Source organism: Drosophila nasuta, chromosome X (assembly GCF_023558535.2).
Source record: "Drosophila nasuta strain 15112-1781.00 chromosome X, ASM2355853v1, whole genome shotgun sequence".
In the NCBI taxonomy this organism is placed as follows: domain Eukaryota; kingdom Metazoa; phylum Arthropoda; class Insecta; order Diptera; family Drosophilidae; genus Drosophila; species Drosophila nasuta.
In genome coordinates, this window is record NC_083459.1 from 10,033,612 (window position 1) to 10,055,123 (window position 21,512).

The 21,512-nt window shown below is 35.8% G+C and overlaps 1 protein-coding gene across 1 annotated transcript; it reads right to left on the reverse strand.

Moving 5' to 3' along the window:
- Window positions 1-19,150: 19,150 nt before the first annotated feature.
- Window positions 19,151-20,164, reverse strand: LOC132795739 (E3 ubiquitin-protein ligase KCMF1). The gene is made up of 2 exons (XM_060806613.1): window positions 20,013-20,164; window positions 19,151-19,948 (listed from the first exon to the last, which is right to left on the reverse strand). Exon 2 carries the CDS (start codon window positions 19,942-19,944, stop codon window positions 19,243-19,245), a length of 702 nt encoding a protein of 233 aa, XP_060662596.1. The 5' UTR covers window positions 19,945-19,948; window positions 20,013-20,164; the 3' UTR covers window positions 19,151-19,242.
- Between the last annotated feature and the right edge of the window lie 1,348 nt (window positions 20,165-21,512).

Genomic DNA, 21,512 nt, shown 5'->3' on the forward strand with positions numbered 1-21,512 from the left:
TCTATCTATGTCTGGACAATGAACGATTCCCGTCGCTCCCCTCTCCATCACCTCTCCATCCCTCCATCGTCTGCTTCACACTGGCGTCGTCGTTATCAACGTTCGTTACTTGTTTATGCATGTCATTGTTTGCATGTAAATTTGAGCAGCTCCTCGCTCCTCCACAGCAACTGTTGCTGTTGCCGTTGCTGTTACCGTCGCCGGTTACCGGTAACTGGTAACTGGTAACTGTTAACTCGTATCTGCCACCTGACATTCTCCTTTCTCTCTCTCTCTCTCTCTCTCTCTGTGTGTTCTACAGACAAAAACTTGGCAATCTGTATTTTCGGCCCTGGGCTGACACAACTTTTGTGGCAAATTCGGCGCACCTCTTAAAGTATTAAAGTCTTCTCCAATGTTCTCTGGGCTGCTCTGCGCTCTGCCAATTTAATTGAATTATGGCGCGACGGCAGCGGCAGCGGAGGCAGCGACAGTGGTTTGTATTCGGAGTGGGATGGGGAAGGGGAGGCGCATTAGATGGGCGGGGCAACTTCAAAGAGCTGCTGGGCTGATAAGAACAAAAGTATGTTGCTGCGTGGAATTTTCTCAGCAGTTCCGTGCTCTGAAATTAGAAAACAGCAACGTTTGCCACAGTGGACAAAGCGTTGACTAACAACTAAGATTCGAAATCTTTAAATCAGACTGTAAAATCCATAGGTAATGGAATTTCGATTATTTGATAACTATGAAGAGAGTGTAAAATATATTTTGAGTATTATATTCTATGCTCTTTTTATCTTATTCTTTCATGTGTAAACTGTTATTGTTAAATTCCTATTGTTTTTTTCCTCTCAAAAGCTTGCTGCCAATTTAAACAATAATTTAAATGGATAGTAAATTGGATTGAGATTATTCAAAAGCTGTAACATTTATTTTAAAATCTCTAGATCTTTTAAAACTAAAAATGTGTAAATTTTAATTGTGAAACACTTATTGTTATTTTTGTGTTGCTCTCAATCAAATTCTACGTTAAACTCTGAAATTGTATTTGTAGTACACATATATTTGATTAAAAATCTTTAATTTGGTGGCAGAGTAAAAATTGAATCTTGTAGGTTTAATATAAGGAATATATTTAAATACATATACAAATTTATAGTATTTGAGAATCTTAAAAAAATTGTACAAAATACTTGAAAAAATGACAAATTTTTAATTTAAAATCATTTGTAAATTCTACTAAAACAATCGGCTATGTTAACACAACAAAAAATGTAATTTTTCTTCTACAAAAAAAGAATAGTGAAAAATAATTTTTGTTCTGGTTATTTTGCGATTTCATGTGTAAAGTTAAGTTATTACGATTCTCTTTGTACATCAGAGAGGAAATGTATAACTAACTGAGGTATTAAATAGTTTAAATTAATCCCATTTACAATACTTTTAAAATGTATTAATTAGTGGCATATTATTCTAAAATATCCTTAAAAATATTTAATGCATTTAAATTATACACCAGCAAATTATAAATAGCAACACAACATCAATTATCATATTCTGTTAAAAAAAAATCCCCTTGAACAACAATCATCGAATTAAATAGATTTTACATCATTGAGAAATAGTTTTTAAAAAGTGAATTTGATGTTATTTTGTGATTTCAATAGCGAACATTAATTAATTTGATAATATTATATAATACCACAGACCAATTTGAATTGGTCCAAAAAAACACAACTTGGAGAAAACAAATTATTTTATGGAATACAATATTATAAAATTTTCAATTATATATTTTATACCATATACTAAGTTAGGCTAGAATTTGAAGTTCTTTTAATTAGTTGCCACCAAAGGAACTCTGAAAATTGAATGCAACCTTGTTGGCTGCTTTTTCAGTCCCACTGTGCGTCTCTGCCAGCATTCGTATCGTATATCAAAGAGTGTGGCACGAGGCGAGGCGAAGCAAAGCGGGGGCAACCAGCAGTAGCAACAATGGCAGAAGCAGCGGCAGCAGCAGCATCAACACCAGAAGAGGCAGCAGCAGCGACAACGACAACGTTTGTGGCAACGTGAGCTTGCCATGTGAATGTTCTTAGCCAAGACCGAGGAGAACCTGTTGCCGAAGATGTTGCTTTGGCCAACAAGAGGCAGAGATGAGGCAACTGTTTGCACTCTGCTGTTGGTGCTGTTGTTGCTGCTGTTGCAGTTAGTTTGGTTTTGCCTCTTGGCTTGGTCCTGCTGTTGGTCCTTGTGTCTTGGCCTATGCAACACATTTTGCTTGGTTTCGTTGCGCGTTGCGTTTGCTTTGGGTTCGGGTTTGGGGTTTGGGTTTTTGGTGTTTATTTCGTTTTGTTTTCGTTTCACGCGCGCGGCTCTTTGCCGTCAAGTCCTGGCCGCAAATTATGCCAAGAAACTTGTTAAACTTATTAAAACGAAACCTCAGCGTGAAGTTGCCAAGGCAAATACACATACTACTTTGGCCTGCGGCAAAACGTTGAACGTTGAAATGCGACGACGATGAGAACGCCATAAGAACAGCAAAACAGAACAACAACAGAGCTCGGCAGGTGGTAAACAACGACTACAAGCAAGGACATTACACACTGCCTTTGCCACGTCTTGGCTTGCCTGGATTTCAGACAGTTGCAGCTATCAGATACAGTCACAGCAACAACAAGAACAACAACTCGTTCACTGGATACACTTAAACTTAGTTGAGTGCAATGAGTGCTCTCATCTTGAAGTCATGCTAACAGACTACACAGACTTGATCTTTTCCCTTCCCTCCTTCTCCACCTCCTGATGAATGCGCCGCAACTTGGCCGCAATTGCTTTTTGTTTTAATCTTTGCGATTTCATTTTCAACTTTTGCATGTGCTCTGGCTTGGAATATCCCTGTTTAAACAATCAAAAATACCATCGATAACTTTAATACAAGCTCTATACAAATTAGGGCATCCTCTTTCCTTTTTGATCTTAAACTATTTTTTTTCGACTTTGGCTTTTTGTTTTTAAGAATTCCAAAGCATTTTGAACTAATTTGAAGGCGACAAAATTCGCAAGTGGCATAATCAGCTGATTTCCATAGTTATCGCATTTTTTTTCGATAAGTTTAGCAAAATATTAATCGAAATACGGCCACATTTTTCGAATCGTTGTCGCATGATCAATGATGCAGCTCCACTAGCCGTCCCTCTCTTACAGACAGTCGCTTAGGGATGGATGCGGTGGAAGGTTGTAGTTAACGAAAAGAAGTAGAGGCATTTGATGAATAATAAACAAAATCTATATTTACTTATACCTTTTGAATGCCCTCAGTGCTAATTTTTGGTTGATTTGTTTCTATTGCTTTTGATATTTTTATTTTTCCTGCCTGAGCTTGTTTACTTTTTTACCCTTAATCAGTTGTTTGTATCATTGAAGCAGTTGCACATGATCTAAATATGGTATAAGGTGTGACCATTTGGCTGCATTGGTAGATCCTACTTCTGGTAGAATGGTTTGAGAACTGTGGCTTCGTAAGCGTTGCTCGGTCTGGTCACTCTTCTCTTACCGTTCTCTCTCTCTTGGTTTAAGTGTGGCGTGCTCAACAAAAGAGAAGTGATAATTATGAGAAAAAAGCTGCAAAGAATCTGAATACTGAACAAGGAGCAATCGACTGCCGGAGTCGACTTTCTTGAGGATGACGCTGGTTCCTTGACATATTTATGTTCTATAATACTATATCTGTATATATATATTTATATAATATAATATTTATATAGTATAGCATAAGATTTCTTATTACTTATTTCTTCATATTTGGCATTAAAGATATTCAAAGTACGCTGACCCATTGGAGCTTAATATTATTTTACGCGAATTTGGCTTTGGTGCTTCTCAAGTGTTCCCCTGAGACTGCAAGACAGATAGCAAGCCGATAATCGTCGTCATTGGAGGATGAGGAGGAGGACGGAGGACGGAGGGAGGGCAATAAATATGTGTGTGCAGCGATATATTGTTGTGCTATACACACACACACACAGTGGGAGCAATAAGTGTTTATACGTCTGGTTTTTGTATCTGCTTGATGGTTCGTCGTCTGCTTTCTGTTGTCATTGTCGTTATCGTTGTCTCTGTTTTTATATTCAGTTTGTTGTCTTTGTTTTTTTTTTCTCTTTTTTGGGTTTGTCACTCGCTTTTATCACATTACGTCAAACCGCAAAACAAATGAATCGATAGCCGGTCGACGCGTTACTCATTAATCAACTACAGAGTCGTCAGTCAAGGCATCAGTCAGTCAGTCAGGCAGTCAGTCAGTCAAGCAGTCAGTCAGTCAATCAGTTGGTAAGTCGCCTCCTAGTGAGAACGAGAGAAACGTCATCAAAGGCATCGGTAAACAAATGAGATTCTCTGTTGGCCAGCATCCTGGACATTGATGGCGACAGGCATCAAGCGTCCTGCTTATAATTACCATCCATGTTTGATTTTGGCATCCCTCTTTCCTCCACCCTCTCTCTCACTCTCTCCCTCTTATCACTCGTCGGGCAATGCCACAAAGTTGGCGACAGCAATGAGCCCACTCAAGTGACAGTTCACAGACGTCGTTGGAGGCAAAGCCAAAGCAAAGGAAGGAAGCAGAGGAGAAAGGCCAGAGGAGAGAGGATTGAGTGCTGATTCCTGTGCTCTGTGCTCTGAGCTCTGATGTCTTCAGGTTTTTTTTTCGTAATTAATACGCTAAACGAACTCAGACAGAGTGAGAGAGAGAGAGAGAAAGAGCGAGGCTTACAAAGTTATCCTTGCTGCAAAACTGCACAAAATTAATGACAGGCATAATATTTCTGTTCGCCTCCAGTTGCGTGTGGCACGCAGGTGGCACGCCGAAAGTAAAGTGAATTTTTGTGCGAAGTAACGCAAACTTTTCTTTCTTTCATTCCTTCTTGCTTTTGGGCACATGTCGATGATTAGTCGCTAGCAAAAGTTACTACGAGAAATCTTTCCTTTCAGCTGTCCGGCAGCAAAGGATTCGCACTCAATCATTTGGTCAGCTCTTTCTCTCAAGTGCTTCAATCTTAACTGATTTGCTCGCAAATTTCAGCTTATTAACCGGACTCTTGACTGCAACTTTCCCTTCGTAAAAATTGAACTAATAAAATATGTGTTGCAACTTGCAACACGGCAAAGTCATAAAATGCATTGTGCTTATTTGGTTGCTAGTGACTCAATTGCCAACGTTATCCGCTTGCAAGGAATAATTCAAAAATACATTCTGCTCAGAGTTGTAAAAGTTTCATTAACTCAATTAATATGTATCTTGATTTTTATATTTTGGTATATGATATATTTGGTATATTTAAAAAGTAGTGCTACATTTATATACCAAATATAGTCTTCGGTATATTTTAGTATTTAAATGTATAATTGTTTGGTATATTATAAGAATATGATATATTTGGTATATTTAAAAAGTAGTTCTACATTTATATACCAAATATAGTCTTCGGTATATTTTAGTATTTTAATGTATATTTTTTTTGGTATATTATAAGAATATGATATATTTGGTATATTTAAAAAGTAGTGCTACATTTATATACCAAATATAGTCTTCGGCATATTTTAGTATTTTAATGTATATTTATTTGGTATATTGTAAGAATAATACTGCACACAGTCGAGCAATCGATTGTAGTTGTTTGTTCAACACATAAAGTGTGGTATTTAATCAATTAATTAATTAATTGTGGAAATCGTTTTAGAACAAAATTTAAAATTTTCGTTGTAATTGTTATGTGTAAGTACAATTGTTTTTAATAAAAAAATATATACAATAATTGTTTTATTTTTTAGTTTTTCTTATTAAAAATTAATTTGTGGTATATTATATTAATTGTGGTATATTTGAAATATATTTAAAAGCAACTTACAATACACTAAAATAAAACAGAGTATCAAAATTAAAACTTGCTTACATTATTTACATATTTACCATACGATAAAAACTTATTTATTATATACTATTTTAGATTTTTTTAACATTTAAATTAAAAAAAAAAATAATCAATAAATGATGTACATATTTAATATATTAATTTGAGAAAAAAAATAGAATTTAATGTGTATTTAGTTTTGAATAATTTCTCTAAATAAAATCTAAAAAATCAATTTTTCAACACGGTAACAGAATAAAAAGTTATAAAAGGTTACAACGACTCGTGTGAATTCTTTTATTGAACAATATTTATGGTTTATATTTCAGTAGACTTAATGATCTATAAATAAACTTTAAGATATATTTTTAAGCTAACTTGGTACACGGTGACGTCTTCATGTTAATGCTTGGACAAGTGAATAAAATAGTTTGGATATTTAATATTTATAATTTTTGTACTTCAACATAAAAATAAATAAAAAATATAATTTTTTTGCAATGTTTTGTTTACTTTTTCCAGTTAGAACTTTATGAAAAATATTAGTAATTAAAAACGTTGTTTATAAAATGCCCAAAATTGTGTGTGTTGATTTTATGGTCTTTAAATAAATATGTAATTCAATTCCACTTGGTGTATTCAGCGTTTTTCTAGACTTCTAATGGATATCTTAAAGTCTGTCCAAAAAAAAAAATCATGAACTGCCACCTTCCCGCCACTTTGTTCGAAGCAACAAATTTGCGTAGCAACAGCGGCGAAAAAAAAAAATAAAAATAATAATAATACACGACAACTCCGACAAAAAGTTCAAGTTGAAGTTGAACGACGAAGCTGCGCTTGTGAAGGGCGAGGGAAAAAGGGAAGAAGCGGCAAGCACGACCAAGTTCCATGAGAAAGTTTTATTGGAAGGGGCACGGGGAGAGGGAAAAGCCAGTTGCACTAAACATCCGGCAGGCGTCGACAGCGACAGCGACGTTGACGTCGGCAGTCAGGCAGCAGGCATTTTGTAAAATTAAAAAGAAAATTGTGCGAGTCGACTGCAAATCAAAATAAAAAAAAATAAAAAAATGAAGCCAGCTACGATGTTTGATTGTGCCACAAGGCGCAAGGCAAGCCAGTAAAGGCAGCAAAAGCAGCAAAGCAAAGTCATGCATAGTGCTCTGCCTCAATAATAGAAAAATATTCAACAACATTTTACAACGCTGCGGTGATGTATGGCAAAAAGTTATTGCACAGCCCCAAAATGCGCTGGCACGCACGACCAGAAACAACAGCAGCAACAACAGCAACAACAACAACAGCAGTAGCAGCAATAACTACTCTGACTGCAAGTTTGGCTATTTGCGCATATACGAACAAATACACTGAACAAAATTAATTTAAGATGAAGATTTCGGTTACAGTGCAAAGAATTCTCTGCAAAAAACTGCATCAAGAACATGAAAATCTTGAAGTTATAAAACACAAATTGATTTCACATCGATATAAGACCAAGTTAATATAAATAAGAGAAAATACTATAAGAAAGAAGGCCACAATCGAATGTGCTTGCCAATAAGATACAAAATACCCACTTTGAATAAAAACAAAACAGTGCGGGATTATACCTAAAATGTACTGAATAATATACCGCAAAAAATACTAAAATTATACCGAATGTTATATTTGAAATATTGATAAAGTATCACATTCAGAATATACCACAGAGTATAATATTATTTTACTGCAAACAAAATACTAAAATATACCAAAGGGTATTTTTAGTATATAGATATACTTTACATATTAAATATATACCACAGTGTTCAAAGCAAAATGAAGTACAACAATGCGGTATTATTCTAAAAATATACCGAATAATAGACCGCAAAATACTGAAATTATACCAAATGCTATATTTGAAATATCGATAAAGTATCACATTCAGAATATACCACAGAGTATAATATTATTTTACTGCAAAAAAATACTAAAATATACCAAAGGCTATTTTTAGTATATAAATATAATATACATATTAAATATATACCGCAGTGTGCAATGTAAAATGGAGCACAACAATGCGGTATTATTCTGAAAATATACCGAAGAATAGACCGCAAAATACTAAAATTGTACCAAATACTATATTTGAAATATGGATATAGTATTCAAAATATTCGTTCATTCAAAATGTACCACAAATTGCAAAATAATATACCACAAAAATTCTAAAATATACCGCAGGCCATATTTGGTATATCGATAAAATAAAACAAACATTACACATTTTTAATGAAACTGTCCTTTTTTTTGCAGTGTACATGTATATCGTATATATATATCTTGTACATATGATAGTTGACACGCCTTCCGCCCCCACTATACTGCACATTAGTTGCTTGTTAAAGTTTGGCTTTGCTTCGTGCAGGTGTGTGCAAGTGTTGCATGAATGAAGTTGTGCCGTCGCGATGGTTGGACCTCATGCTGTGCCTTTTTGCTACCCGATCTGTGTGTAAAGTTTTAAGCAACTGCAGAGCTCTGTCCAGGCATTTATCTTTTAACTGCAATGAGACCGGATAGTGCTTCAGTCTGTCTGTGGCTTACCCTTAAGATGCCATTCACCATTTATTGATTTCGATGCGAATCTGTGCCTCATATTTCTAATAACTTAACTGGAGAGCAAACAAGTTTATGAAATATGCACAAAGCGAGCAATTTTCTCTCTTCATATTTGCAAACAAACAAAAAATAATTCTAGTTGTATTTACATTATGCATTTTGAGGTTTGAATTTCCGTAAATATTGGATAACATACAATTAGTGCACATATTTATTCGTAAATTAATTTTCAAGGCATCGCGACACCAAAATTTTATAGCATACTTTTCTGCGCAAGCAAGCATGAAATGCTTTGCGATTGATTTGGTTTATTGTCAGTCGTGAAGACATCGCATTTAATTGGTCAATCACATAATTGTATTTTCATTGCAAATTGTAAAAAGATTTATGCCTGCAGACTTGTTGGTCATAAAAATGCCTTCATCTGATTAACATTTTTATTAATAGCAAATTAATCTAATTGAAAATATCACAAAAAAAATTGAATCGAAAATATAATAATAACAGATTTAAGGAAAGTAAATTAATGGGCAGCATGATCTTTTCATTGGTCAATCACAAATTGAATTTATTATGTTTAATGTGTCTTGAAATTAAATGGGTATCAAAATGAGTGTCTTCTTCTAATTTGACTCAATTTTATTAAAACCAAAATAAATATAAACTTTCTTAACTCAAGAATTTAAAAAGCCAAAGAAATTCGACAGATATTAAAGTCAAGTAAAAAATTTGGCAGTAAAATCATTAAATTGGTCAATCGGAAATTGTATTAAAAATTTCCAAATTAAATGTCATTCCTTTCATTTTCATTTTTATTGAATTATTTCTATGAGGCACAAAATAAATATATGCTTTCCCTGGATGTAAGAGTAAACTAATCAAAGAGAAGAAACAAAAAGTCACATCAGTAAAATATATTAATCTTTTAATCAGGAAATTAAATGTATTTTCCTCTTGGTAATACAATAGCTTGACTTTAATAAAAATAATTATAACCTTTACTGTTAGTTAATAGTAAAATAATTAAAAGGACAATGTCAAGAAAGCTAGAGAGAGAGAGAGAGAGCTGTGAGAATAGCCGAGAGATCGTAAAGCGTACTACCTTAATATTTTCACAAGCAAACTAAATATATTTGAAGTCAATAGGGAGAGTATTAAAGTAATGTAAAATATTTGAAATGTAATCTTTCTTTATACAAAATAATAAAAGTAATTGAAACAAGAAAACAAACAGATAAAAAATAAATTAATATTTTAATAAGCAAATGAAATATATTTGAAGTCAATCGTTAGCATTTAAAGTGAAACCAATTGTGTGATAATGTGAGTACTTGCAAGTTGATTAACCTTATTATTTGCACAACAACAACAACAACAACATAGCTTTAACCAGCCAATGCCAATTCGAATGGCAATTCCATTGCCAATGCCAATGCCAAAAGGGAGCCATGCCCTGTTTGGGGCACATTCAGTGTCCCCGAAATGACCAACATTTTGCGCCCCAATAAAACTGTCAACATTATAAAGCGCCACTTAAGAAATGAACAAAAGAGCCCAAAAACCAGAGCCAACAAAAAAAAAAAATAACACACCAAATACAAATGAACGGACCGCGGTTAGGGTTGGGTTGAGAAGTATTATTAGAGGGGTTGGGGGTTGGGGGAGGAGGTTAGTGAAAGAGAAAAAAGAACAATAATCATAAAATTAAAGCCAACACAGCACACAAAACAAATAAAATAAAATATAACAACAACAACAAGAAAGAAAAATAAGAGGACAAGCGTAAATTAAATAAATAAATAAAAGGAAAAAATACAAAAAAAAAAACGAAACGAGGCTAGGAGCGGCAACAATCGAGAGAGCAAAAGAGAGAGAGAGAGCGAGTGAGAGAAAAAATAATATTTTTGAGGCAAACAAAAGTGTTTAGCATGACGCATGGACGTTGACATTGTTGTTGAAAACTGCCACTAAATGTCAGCAAATGAGGGTCACACACACACCCGCACACACACACACACACGCACATGTCGTTGATGTGACAAACTAAATATTGTAATAAAAATGGTCGAAAAAAGTGAAAAACTTTTTTAATGAATTGACCGTAAAATGAACTTGTTGATGAGCCTTATGAGCTGACGGACGAGCGGCTGACCCGCTTCTCTCTCTCTCTCACTCTCGCTCTCCCGCTCTCTCTATCCTAACAGGTGGCACACCCTAACCCTTAGCCTTCAGCCATCCGCCCTCTTAACTCGCCTCCCTCTCTCTCTCTCTCTCTAACAACGCGTTGAACTAACTCACCTTAACCGGTGTGTGGAGCATCGAGTTAGCGTGGTCATTTGCAATAAAAAAGGATTATGAGCTGAAGGACAGCTGGCATAAAAAACTGTGTACTAACACACACACACACACACACACGCACACACACACATACAGCATAGCACATATAAATATTTATAAATGGCAAAGGGGGGAGCAAAGCAGAGGCTAGTGTCAGTGCCATTTAACAACTTGCCGCAAAGCACTCACACACACACACACACACACACACACAGACGCGCGGAGGCAAAGACTGCGGCCCCAGAATTTCCACTTCAACATGCGGGTTAACAACAACAACAACAACAACAACGACAAGAAGAGGAGCAGCGAAGAGCAACAAAAAAAAGGTGCGTGTGTGTCCACCGAAAGTTGCCCTGGGCCTCGCCTTATTTCGGGTTAGTTCATGCCCTTGACATCGTGGCCAGCGGCAGCAGCTGGAAAAGGCAACAGCAACAGCAACAGCAACAACAACAGCAACAAAATGAAAATGAAAATGAAAAATAAAAACACATGCAACATATTTTCAAACAGGACACTAAGCGCGACAGCTGCCGGGAGAGCTGTTTAAGGGCAAACGAAGCGACAACAACAAGAACAACAAACACAGACCATGACAATTTATTGGACAACTGAGGGAAGAGAGACAGCAGGCGCAACCAGAGACCAAGACAGAGATACAACCAGAGAGAGAGAGAGAGAGAGAGAGAGAGATGCTTGGGGCAGCGGCCGCAAGACATGCAAATTGCAAAGGTCCAAAGGCTGAGCAGGGGAATAAGGTACACACTGGGTGAAGTGGGGAAAAAGGGGATCTAGACAAATGCACGGAACAGACCGACTTTAAATTTCGACTTCACAACGCACTAAACTGCGAATCTGTTTTTAATTACAATTTTAATATTTTTTATTATATTGACAATTCTAAATTTTTCAGAACTATATTATATATTTATAAAGACAATTTTAATATTTATTTTTTATTGTCTGAAATTTAACTGAAAACATTTGAAAGCTATAATACAACTATATACTCTGAATGGTTTTTATACACTTGTCATAGTCCGAATTTATTTATGTTCTCATTATTATTTTTACAACTTATTTATTACATCATATTTACAATTTAAAACAATTCACAACTATTTCCATATTTATTAATATCATTTTCACATCGAAACGTTTTATATTTATTTTATTTATAGGTATTTCTGTGGCAAAAATGTTGATATTTAAAGTACAAAAAATATATATACCAAATACAGATAAATCTTTAGCCTTGATAAGCACTTCACTTAGAGCTAAGAATGATTTTCAAATTATTTTTCTGTGTTAAGATTGAATTGATTGATATTTATTTATAAATGTACTATTTAAATATATATTTATTATTTATTTTAAAACTGTATAATCAAAATTTGTTGTAATTTCATTTAAAATATTTAAGTTTTGAATATAACAATGCAAATATATGTATAACTCTTAGATATGAAATATTAAAACATCATATAAAAAATGTATTTATTTTGTTGGGATACGTTTAAAAAATGTATTTTACATCTTTTTACATTTAGAACTCATATATTTGTTGGTTTCATTTAATATTAATATATATATATTGTATATTATAGCAAACGAAAAACCTTATGTTTCTTTTCTGTGCCTCTATTTGAAAACAAATCAGGAACTATTTAAAACACTTACGATCAAAATCATCACGCGCACTGCTTAAATTTTGTTTAGCAAAATTTAAAAATAAAAGTTCACGTGTTTCTTATTTATGAAGTGGCAGTATATAGTATACAAAAGTAAATTGTTTACTCTAAAAAAAGATTATTTGTTCTTAAAAACTGTGCGATAACCTAAATCTGCAATTGAACATTTATAAAGCATAATTGTTTTATATATTCAGTTACTTTTTATTAACATATCATATGTATTTCATTTTTATTCCATGGCCAAACAAATTCTATTTGAAACTATAAAAACAGAAATTATTTTGATGAAATCAAATCGAATTCAAATGCATTTCAAAGCTATTTGTTTGTGTGTGCTGAACTTATGGATATGAACATTTAACCTATTGACGGTCAATCAAATATTTATCAACAAAAATGTTTTTTATACCCTCTACTAATTGGGTAGAAGGGTATTATTTTGTGCCTCCATGAAATGAGTGTAAAAAATAGAAGGAGGCATCACCGACCCCTAAAAGTATATATACTTTTGATCAACCGAACTAGCGAGACGATATATCTAATAGATATTATCTATGTCTGTCTGTCTGTCCGTCCAGGTCTCAGAAATTTTATAAGACAGAGATATAATTCTCTTTCGATAGTTTACCGATCAAGTTTGTTTCAAATTTTTGCAATGCAAATCGACAAAAATCGAATAGCAAGCATAAATTTGAAGCTAATTCCTAATTCATTAGGTTGCCATTAGATATAAATTGTAGAGGTTATTTAGAAAATATTTTTGGTTGGACAAAAACGGGACTTTATTGCTTTGGCTGACAATGTGGTTTATTTTACACTCTTTGGTATATTTTACACAATATCAATATACCAAATGAAGCTTTTGGTATATTTTTAGTACTGCTGCGGAATATTATTTGGGTATATTTTAAAATTAATACAGTTCTCTTTTGCTCAATATACCAAATATCGTCATAGGTATATTCTAAATTTTTGCGGTATATTTGCGGTGAATTTGTAAAATATGGTTTTATTTAAAAAGGGGTGGACGGTATCTTACAGTCGCGCAAACTCGACTATGAACTTTTTAAGCTTACCGAATTTTGACTTTAGTTTAAATTGTGCATAAATGCGGATCGTTAACTGTGCGCATATAGAAGTCGATTTAGATGAATAGTTAAAGATAGTTAGTTAATGATATGACAACTGGCATTATGACACACACCTACACACGAGCACACACACATATATAAATGTATAAACCTTTACTACTTGTTGTTATTCTGTTACTTTTTCTGCTGATTGAGGGTAAGTTAAGCTACTCAAAAAATGTACAACGCCAAACCGCATTGTCTCGCAGTATGTGTGGGAAATTGTGTAGGAGTGTGTGTGTGTGTGTGGGTGTTTGTGTGGGTGTTTGTGTTTGTGTGTGCGTGCAATCATCGTGACAAAGTTGAGACATTAAGAGACAAAAACTGTGGCATCCATATTCTCTGATTTGTCTCTTCCTCATTGTCATTGTTGTTGTTGTTGTTGTTGTTGTTGCTCATGCTCCGGCTGCTGCTGCTGCTTCTTCTTCTTCGTCTTGTTATTGTTGTTGTTGTTGTTGCTTTGTATGATTTTGCGGCTCATTTGCTTTTATTAAAATTTGCACGTTTTTCACGCTTATCAAACGAGGCAACGCCAAAGCTTTGAGGCTTTGATTGTGCGTAGCCAAATCTCTTTCTCTTTTTTCCTCACGGATTTCTATACACAAAAACCCTGCATACGCGTGTGTATGTGCGTGTGTGTGTGCGTGTGTGTGTGTGTGTGTGTGTGTGTGTATGCTTGTGAGTTTTACTTTTATGCTAATTTCAAAACAGAAATGAATAAATGTCTTTCGTTTCTTTGGCTTTGCGTCGTGTTTGCCTTTGCTTTTATTATTGTTATGTAAATTTTTATAGTTTCCCCATCATTTAGTTGTCCCCCCTTCCAACACATATACACACACACACACTCGCACACACACACACACACACACACACAGTAACACAATGGCCTAAACGCTTTTTCAATTCGGTTGCTGAACGGAGTTTGGTCTGGCGGACTTTCTTTTTTGTTGAGTTTGGGTCATGCGGTCTGTGGCTGCTGTTTCCGCCTGTCCGTCCGTCCATCTGTCCGTCCGTCTGTCCGTCTGTCTGTCTGCCCGTCCATGCGTCGCTTAGCTTTTGAAGTAGAAAATTTAATTTTCATACAGACACTCGCAGACACCAAAAAGAGCTGGCAAGAGAATGAAAGAGAGAGAGAGAGAGAGAGAGAGACAGAGAGGGAGAGGCAAATGCATACATTACGTGGCGCGAGCGCGCTCAAATGTAGGCAATGAAATTTCCGCTTTGCAATCCCTTTTGTCGCTTCCTCTCCCTCTCTCGCCTTTTGTTGCCCTTCCCCCTTTTGAGCGTCGCCCAGTTTTTGGGGCGCTGTGGAAACCTTTTGTCTGTCATTTGTTCTAAAAATTGTATGCAATAAATAAAAATTACACGTTCAACAATTTTTATCTCGCTTTTGTGATCTGTGTACGCCGCCAACAATGGCGCCTCTCTATGCGCTTCTCACTGCTTCGACTTGATGGGTGACGGCGGATGGGAACGGAGAGCGGAGCGATTTGCCTCTCTACCCTTTTTTTTTGGACTTGACTGTCATCTAATTGGATATGTTAGCAGCGTTGTCGTCTTCGACTTTCGACTTTTGGGATTGCTATTTTAGCCATTGGGCTTCTCTGTTCGCCGCCATCCAAGCAAAGTACAACTAAAAAGACACAAAGACTAGAAGAGCAAAAAAAAAAAAACACAAGCGAGTGCAAAAAGAATGAACGAGAGAGAGCAGTGGGGAGAAAAGTGTCGTCGGAGGTCGCTGTGAAAAACTCTTTGGTATGCGTCCAAAAGGCTCAAGCTGAAGCTGAAGTTGGAGTCGTGGCGATACAAAAGCGGCCGCCCTGACGGGCAATCAGAACTTATGTTTACCCCAATTAAGGTGAACACGAGACCGTTTTTGCGATCCAATGAGTTAGAAACAAGATAAAGGACTAAAAGCCATAGAGAAACGGCAACAATATAAACCGGTCAGGCTGCTCTTTCTCTCCTCTCCACTCTCGAATGCCTACCGCCTAAGCCAAGACTTGGAGCCACAGAACAGCAGACTGCAAAGAGGAGCAGAAGATGGGATGGGAGAGAGGGGATGAGGAACCATGCATGTTTACGTGTCGCTGGCGCAAACAATGTCCCTGTCCAATGTCGAGGAAGCAGCAGGGATCAGCAGCTGGCAGTCAAGTCCTCGCCTCGCCATGATTAAAAATTGTGCAAGCGTTCCCCGGCTTGTGGGCAGCCCAAAAAAAACCAAAAAAGCCAGACCGGGACGAACCTAACTCCAAGCAAGAGCAGGGAAGAGGGGAGAGGAAAGTGGAGAGTGAGATACACGACTGAAGAGTGGCTAGATAGAAAGGCAAAGTCGCAAAATCCAAAAACCAAAGTCGTTCGTTTTTATTGTCATATCAATGCGTAGCGTTGCAAAATGGCAACGGCGTGAGAAAGGAGCCCAAAGGCTTCATTAGGGATGGGCGCGTGACTGCAAAATCGTGAGTCACGACGTGGAATGAGGATTAAAGATATTGCAGCTTCAATTGCATCGAGTTTTCTGGAGTAATACAATTTTAATCGTCAAATAAGCGAAAGACTAAATCTGCTTGCCTACACGGTTATATTTTAAGCTACAATTATAATAAACAAAGACAAAAATAAATTAAAAGAATAACAAATATAGCAATAAAATAAAAATACACAAATGACACATCACAAAACCAATAATTAGTTTAATAAATAAATGAGACATACACAAAAAGAGTTTAATGTATGTACATTTATTTATAGGATAATTAAATAAAAAAAAGAAATACAAATAATAATAATTACGTTGCATGCATAAATAATTAAAAAGAAATGCAATCAAAATAAAATAAAGATAAGTAAATAAGTTTAAGAAGAGGTACAAGAAAAAACTTTAAACATATAATTATGTAAATGCAAAAAAAAAATATGAGATATACACAAAAATAAAAAATACATAAATAAATTTCAAAAATATATAATTAAAATATCATAAAATTAAAAATCAATGAAATTATAAATAAATAGAGAATAAATATAAAATATAAATACGAAAATGAATAGGAATACATGTATGTATATATTAAATAAATATGTAATAATAAAATTAAAAGTAAAGTAAATTATAAAAAAATAATATTATTATTTCCATGTTAATTATTATGCCATATAATATAATAATTAAAAGAAGGGAGTGCTAGCAGTAAGGGCCATCGATTTGTATAAAAAAAAAATAAATAAAAAATGAAAACTTATAAATAAAACATATATATACAAAGTTAAATAAAAACTAAATATCCTTGAAAATAATTCGAATGAAAATTCATCAATGGGTAACATAATAATGCAAATACATAAATAAATAAATAACATAATAAATATATTAATGCATAAGAAATTACAAATAAAGTTCAACGCGCAAAAAAGTGATTCGACTTGAATCATAAAACGAGGTAACTTTGGTTTCACTCACGACTTTCGTGTCACGTGTTCGTGCCACTCACGCGGCGCACAAGCTGGTGCAGTTCATACAAAGTGTGGGTTCATAGCTGACAAAACGAACTCGTGTCACGACACTCCATTTTTATTTAAAATGGAAGCGATTTGCAGTTTGCGCACGCATCCAGCTCAAGGATCAACCCCTTTAGTGTGTTGTATGTGTGTGTGTGTGTGCTGTGTATGTGTGTGAGTAGCGAGCGAGTACTTGGCCGTCTCGATGGCTCGTAATACTCATTAGCCATAACGACCTGCAGGCAGCTGCGTCCCAGGCAGTCGCATCTCCAACGTTTCAACTCATGTAGATGTCCAATGTTCATGTCCATGGCCAGGAATGTCTGGATGGAGCCGAGTACGAACAGGAGCAGGAATATCTCGGTAACCCATCAGCCAAACAGTCGTGCGGCATGTGGCAAGTGGCATGAGGCAGCCAGCTAGCCAGTCAGCCAGCCAGTCAGCCACGCAGCCATGCAGCGCACAGATCAAAGCGTGGGGCAGGTTGTGTCCCGGCATGCCTTTGTTTTGCTTCTGCTTCTCTATTGTTTGGTTTTGTTTTGTTTTTTCGTGTTTTGTTTCGTTGTGATTTGATTTGATTTGATTCGAGATGATGTGGTTCAGGTTTAGGCTTTAGCTTCGAAGAGACAACAGGCAGGAGACGTGGCCTATCTGCGCCTTTCCACTATTTACACAGCTGATTTTATCTAGTTCGATTGGCAATTTATCTCAAATGTTTCAACCCACTGACAGACGTAGTTCAGTTTACCTGCCAAGACTGAGGGGTAGTGGGAGGAGGAGAGGGGGCTAGGAACAGGACCCGCTTTATAATTGGGCCTGGCTGGCAACAAAACATGCTATCGGTTTTTGAATCTTAATTTCTTTGAACAAAATCAAAGACCCGGTGACGCTGCCAGCTAAAAGTTAACTAAGCAGCAGCACACACACACACGCACATTCCGTCTCCCCTACTGTGTGTGTGTGTGTGTTGGGGCCAAATCGCAACAAATGGAAATTTTGTCAAGCTTGAAATCCTTTTATAATGACAAAAGGTTTCACCTCTAAGCCGATTACAGCAACGGAGACACTTCACTCCCATGGAACTGGGAACATGGAACACAGCATACTTTTAGGCGAGGCCCACAAGTGCGACAGGGACGGACAGAGGCGACAGCAAGCGATTTTGAGAGTGAACGGGCAAGTGAGTTGCTGGCGACCATCTGTGCGAGTGCGAGTGCGAGCGAGAGGCAACCAAAGCGCATTTCAAAGTTTGCCGAATGCGACGCTTACTTTTGTAATTAGTTTGCAGTGGAGCATAGAAAAAGTGAAAGGAAAATGATATCGTTCCTTGCCCCTGATATGCTTACATTCTTATCGATTATCGGCATAAAAAGAGCAACTGCCAATGTTGCTGAAAACCCCATTGTAAAAAACTACAACATCAATTGGTCGTCCCCAACCTCAACTATAAATATCAATTATTTGCGTATGAAAAATTCTAGAAGATGCCTCCTTCTGCCTGTTACATACATTTCCTGCTGGTCCACAGTTATAACACGGGTATAATAAACAAAAAAAGAAATAAAATAAATTAAAGCGCTGCTTCAAAGTCTGTTAAAAAGAAGAGTATAAATTTCAACTTCCATTGAAAATATAAATAAATAATTAATTTAAATTGAACTGAAATAGACTGCAATAAAGAACCGAAAACTTGAAATTACCAATAAAGAGTATAAATTTCAACTTACATTTAAAATATAAATAAATAATGAATTTAAATTGAATTGAAATAGACTGCAATAAAGATCCGAAAACTTTTAATTACCAATAAGGAGTGTAAATTTCAACTTACATATTGAAATAGACTACAATAAAGAACAGAAAACTTGAAATTACCAATGAAAAGTATAAATTTTAACTTGCATTTAAAATATAACTAAATAATTGATTTACATAAATAGAACTGAAAGAGAACAATAAAGAACCGAAAACTTGAACTTACCAAAGAAACATCTTCAAGTCGGGTTAATTTCGTATTTTTATTTAGCCGTTAACGAATAGTAACAAAGATCATATATTTGATTTGATGTTTCAGATGCTTTGCCATTTCAGTTATGTTTCGGATAATAATTCATCCAAATCCACGATATCTAACTCGGAAGAAACACGCGGATAGTAGCGTGGGGAAGCCGAAGCTTGAGCACGAGCATAAACATGCTGACGGGGATGGCCACGTGAATGCGAATGCGAATATGAATGTGACTGATGATGGTGATGATGATGATGTTGAGCCATGGTGGAGAACGAAAAGCCACCGGTTGACGCTCTGCCTGCAGCCCAGTCAGCGACACCGCCACCGCCAATGCCAATGCCACCGCCAATGCCACCGCCAGCGACTCTGATTGTGCCATGCATGAGTGAAACGTGATTGACCAGATTGCTCATGCGCATCGTTTGCGGCGATGGCATCGCGGCGCACAGTGGACAGATGACAAGAGTGCTATCGCCGCGATGCTGCGACTGCACATGCTTCACCAGCTCCCGGGCCGAGTGTCCCATCTTGCCGCAAAAGGGGCACGTGAAGCTATCGGCACTCATCTCGGGCATGCGCTCGCCAACAAAGTACATTTCACGCGCCTCGCGATCCAGCAGACATTGAAATGGATGTGTGTTGCGGTGGGCATCGGTCTCCACCTTGTTCTCGAAGCACAGGCTACACAGATCGTAGTTGTCGCAGCGCAAGCACTTGTAGCGATGGTGAATCATGTTGATCAATTCGCAGCCATCGCATGTCACATTCCACGACGTTCCCATTTTGCTGTGTGCAAATGTTCAAAAGTTAATTCACTATTAATTCATTTTTTTTTTTTGGTTTTACTCACCTTGTGTTTTTCGTTGTGATTTGTTTTATTCCTTTCTGAAATGTAATATTTTTTTGTCGTTGCAGTTCTAGTCTGAACTTCGCTTTGACAGAATTGTCAGCAAAAGCAATGTGAACTCTTCTGAATGCTGTTTAACCTCAACTTGAATCAAAGCTGTCAAATGCATGATACAATTATAGATATATATGTGTAATAAATAATAATATATATATAATCGTATCATGGCCGAATGCAACTCTACATGAAATTATAAGAAATACTAAATGCACTTAATACTAGAGCTGGGATAATATCGATGGCACTATCGATATATCGAATTTTTGCCTTTCTGAGCCACCATCGATAGTTTTTTTTTGACACAATCGATGGTGCTGGGCATTTTTCACATCACTGACATTTCAATAAAACACGAGGTTTGGTTGCGGAATTTGGGTAAGAGAAATTAAAAAATTTGATATATCTTTTCCAATAAAAGCGCATTTTAGCTTAACTTAACTTATTTTATTATTTTTGCAGAAAAATTACTGGATACCATAATTTTTTGGTTTTTAATTTTATATCAAAAATGATCCGAATTTATTATGATCTCTCTTGAAGTTACCTTATAATTTATGTTAATGATAATATAGAATAATTTTGATCTTTTTTCTCTTTTTTATTATTAGCTTAAAAAAACTATGTATGGGAAAAAATGAAGTAAATATGACTATACCATCGATACTATCGAATTTTTGCTTTGAAAACATCGAAATTATCGAATGGCGCGACCATCGATAGTATCCCAGCTCTACTTAATACCAAATGCTGTTGTTCAACACTGGCAGGAGTCACAGGGTGCACAATTTTTTTGGCTTTTGTTCGCTTTTATATTTCTATTTTATATACAAAAGTGTTAATTAATACTAAGCAACAGTTTTTTTTTTCTTAAGAAAATTGATTCGCGCTCACACTTTCTCTTTTTGACTATTGCCTTCATGGTTGCTTTTTGATCTCTTTCATATGTACATACATTCATGTCAACAAGGAATTATGCGAGAGAAAGAGAGAGAGAGCTTGACTCGCAAGTTGGTGAGCTCTACAAATTTTAGAGTGACCGCCTTTAACAACCTAATTGTACCTAAATTTGTCACGGGAATGGTAAAAAACAAAATATGTGTAGACACGCCAATTAAACATTTGCATATTAATCAACAGTTTTTCTTAATGCAATTAATTGAATTTCTTTCTTTGGCTTTTGCTCTCTTTCAAAAATCAATGTCAACAATGCAGCATCTGCATGTTTGAGAGAGAGAGAGAGAGAGAGACAGTTAGCTCGACTATTTTTTCGCTTTAAAGCGTTCTGGTGCTGAATACCAATGTCATGTGGTTCTTCTAATAATTTTGTTTTGTGTTTACCTTTGTATTAATATAAAGACTAACACGCTGTTCCCAGATGAATTGCGTGCGAAACAACATACATACATATGTATGTATATACATATTTCGCAAGCTCCATCAATT

Bases quoted from the DNA above. Each gene is read 5' to 3' on its own strand.
- LOC132795739 (XM_060806613.1), bottom strand. From the start codon at position 19,944: ATGGGAACGTCGTGGAATGTGACATGCGATGGCTGCGAATTGATCAAC.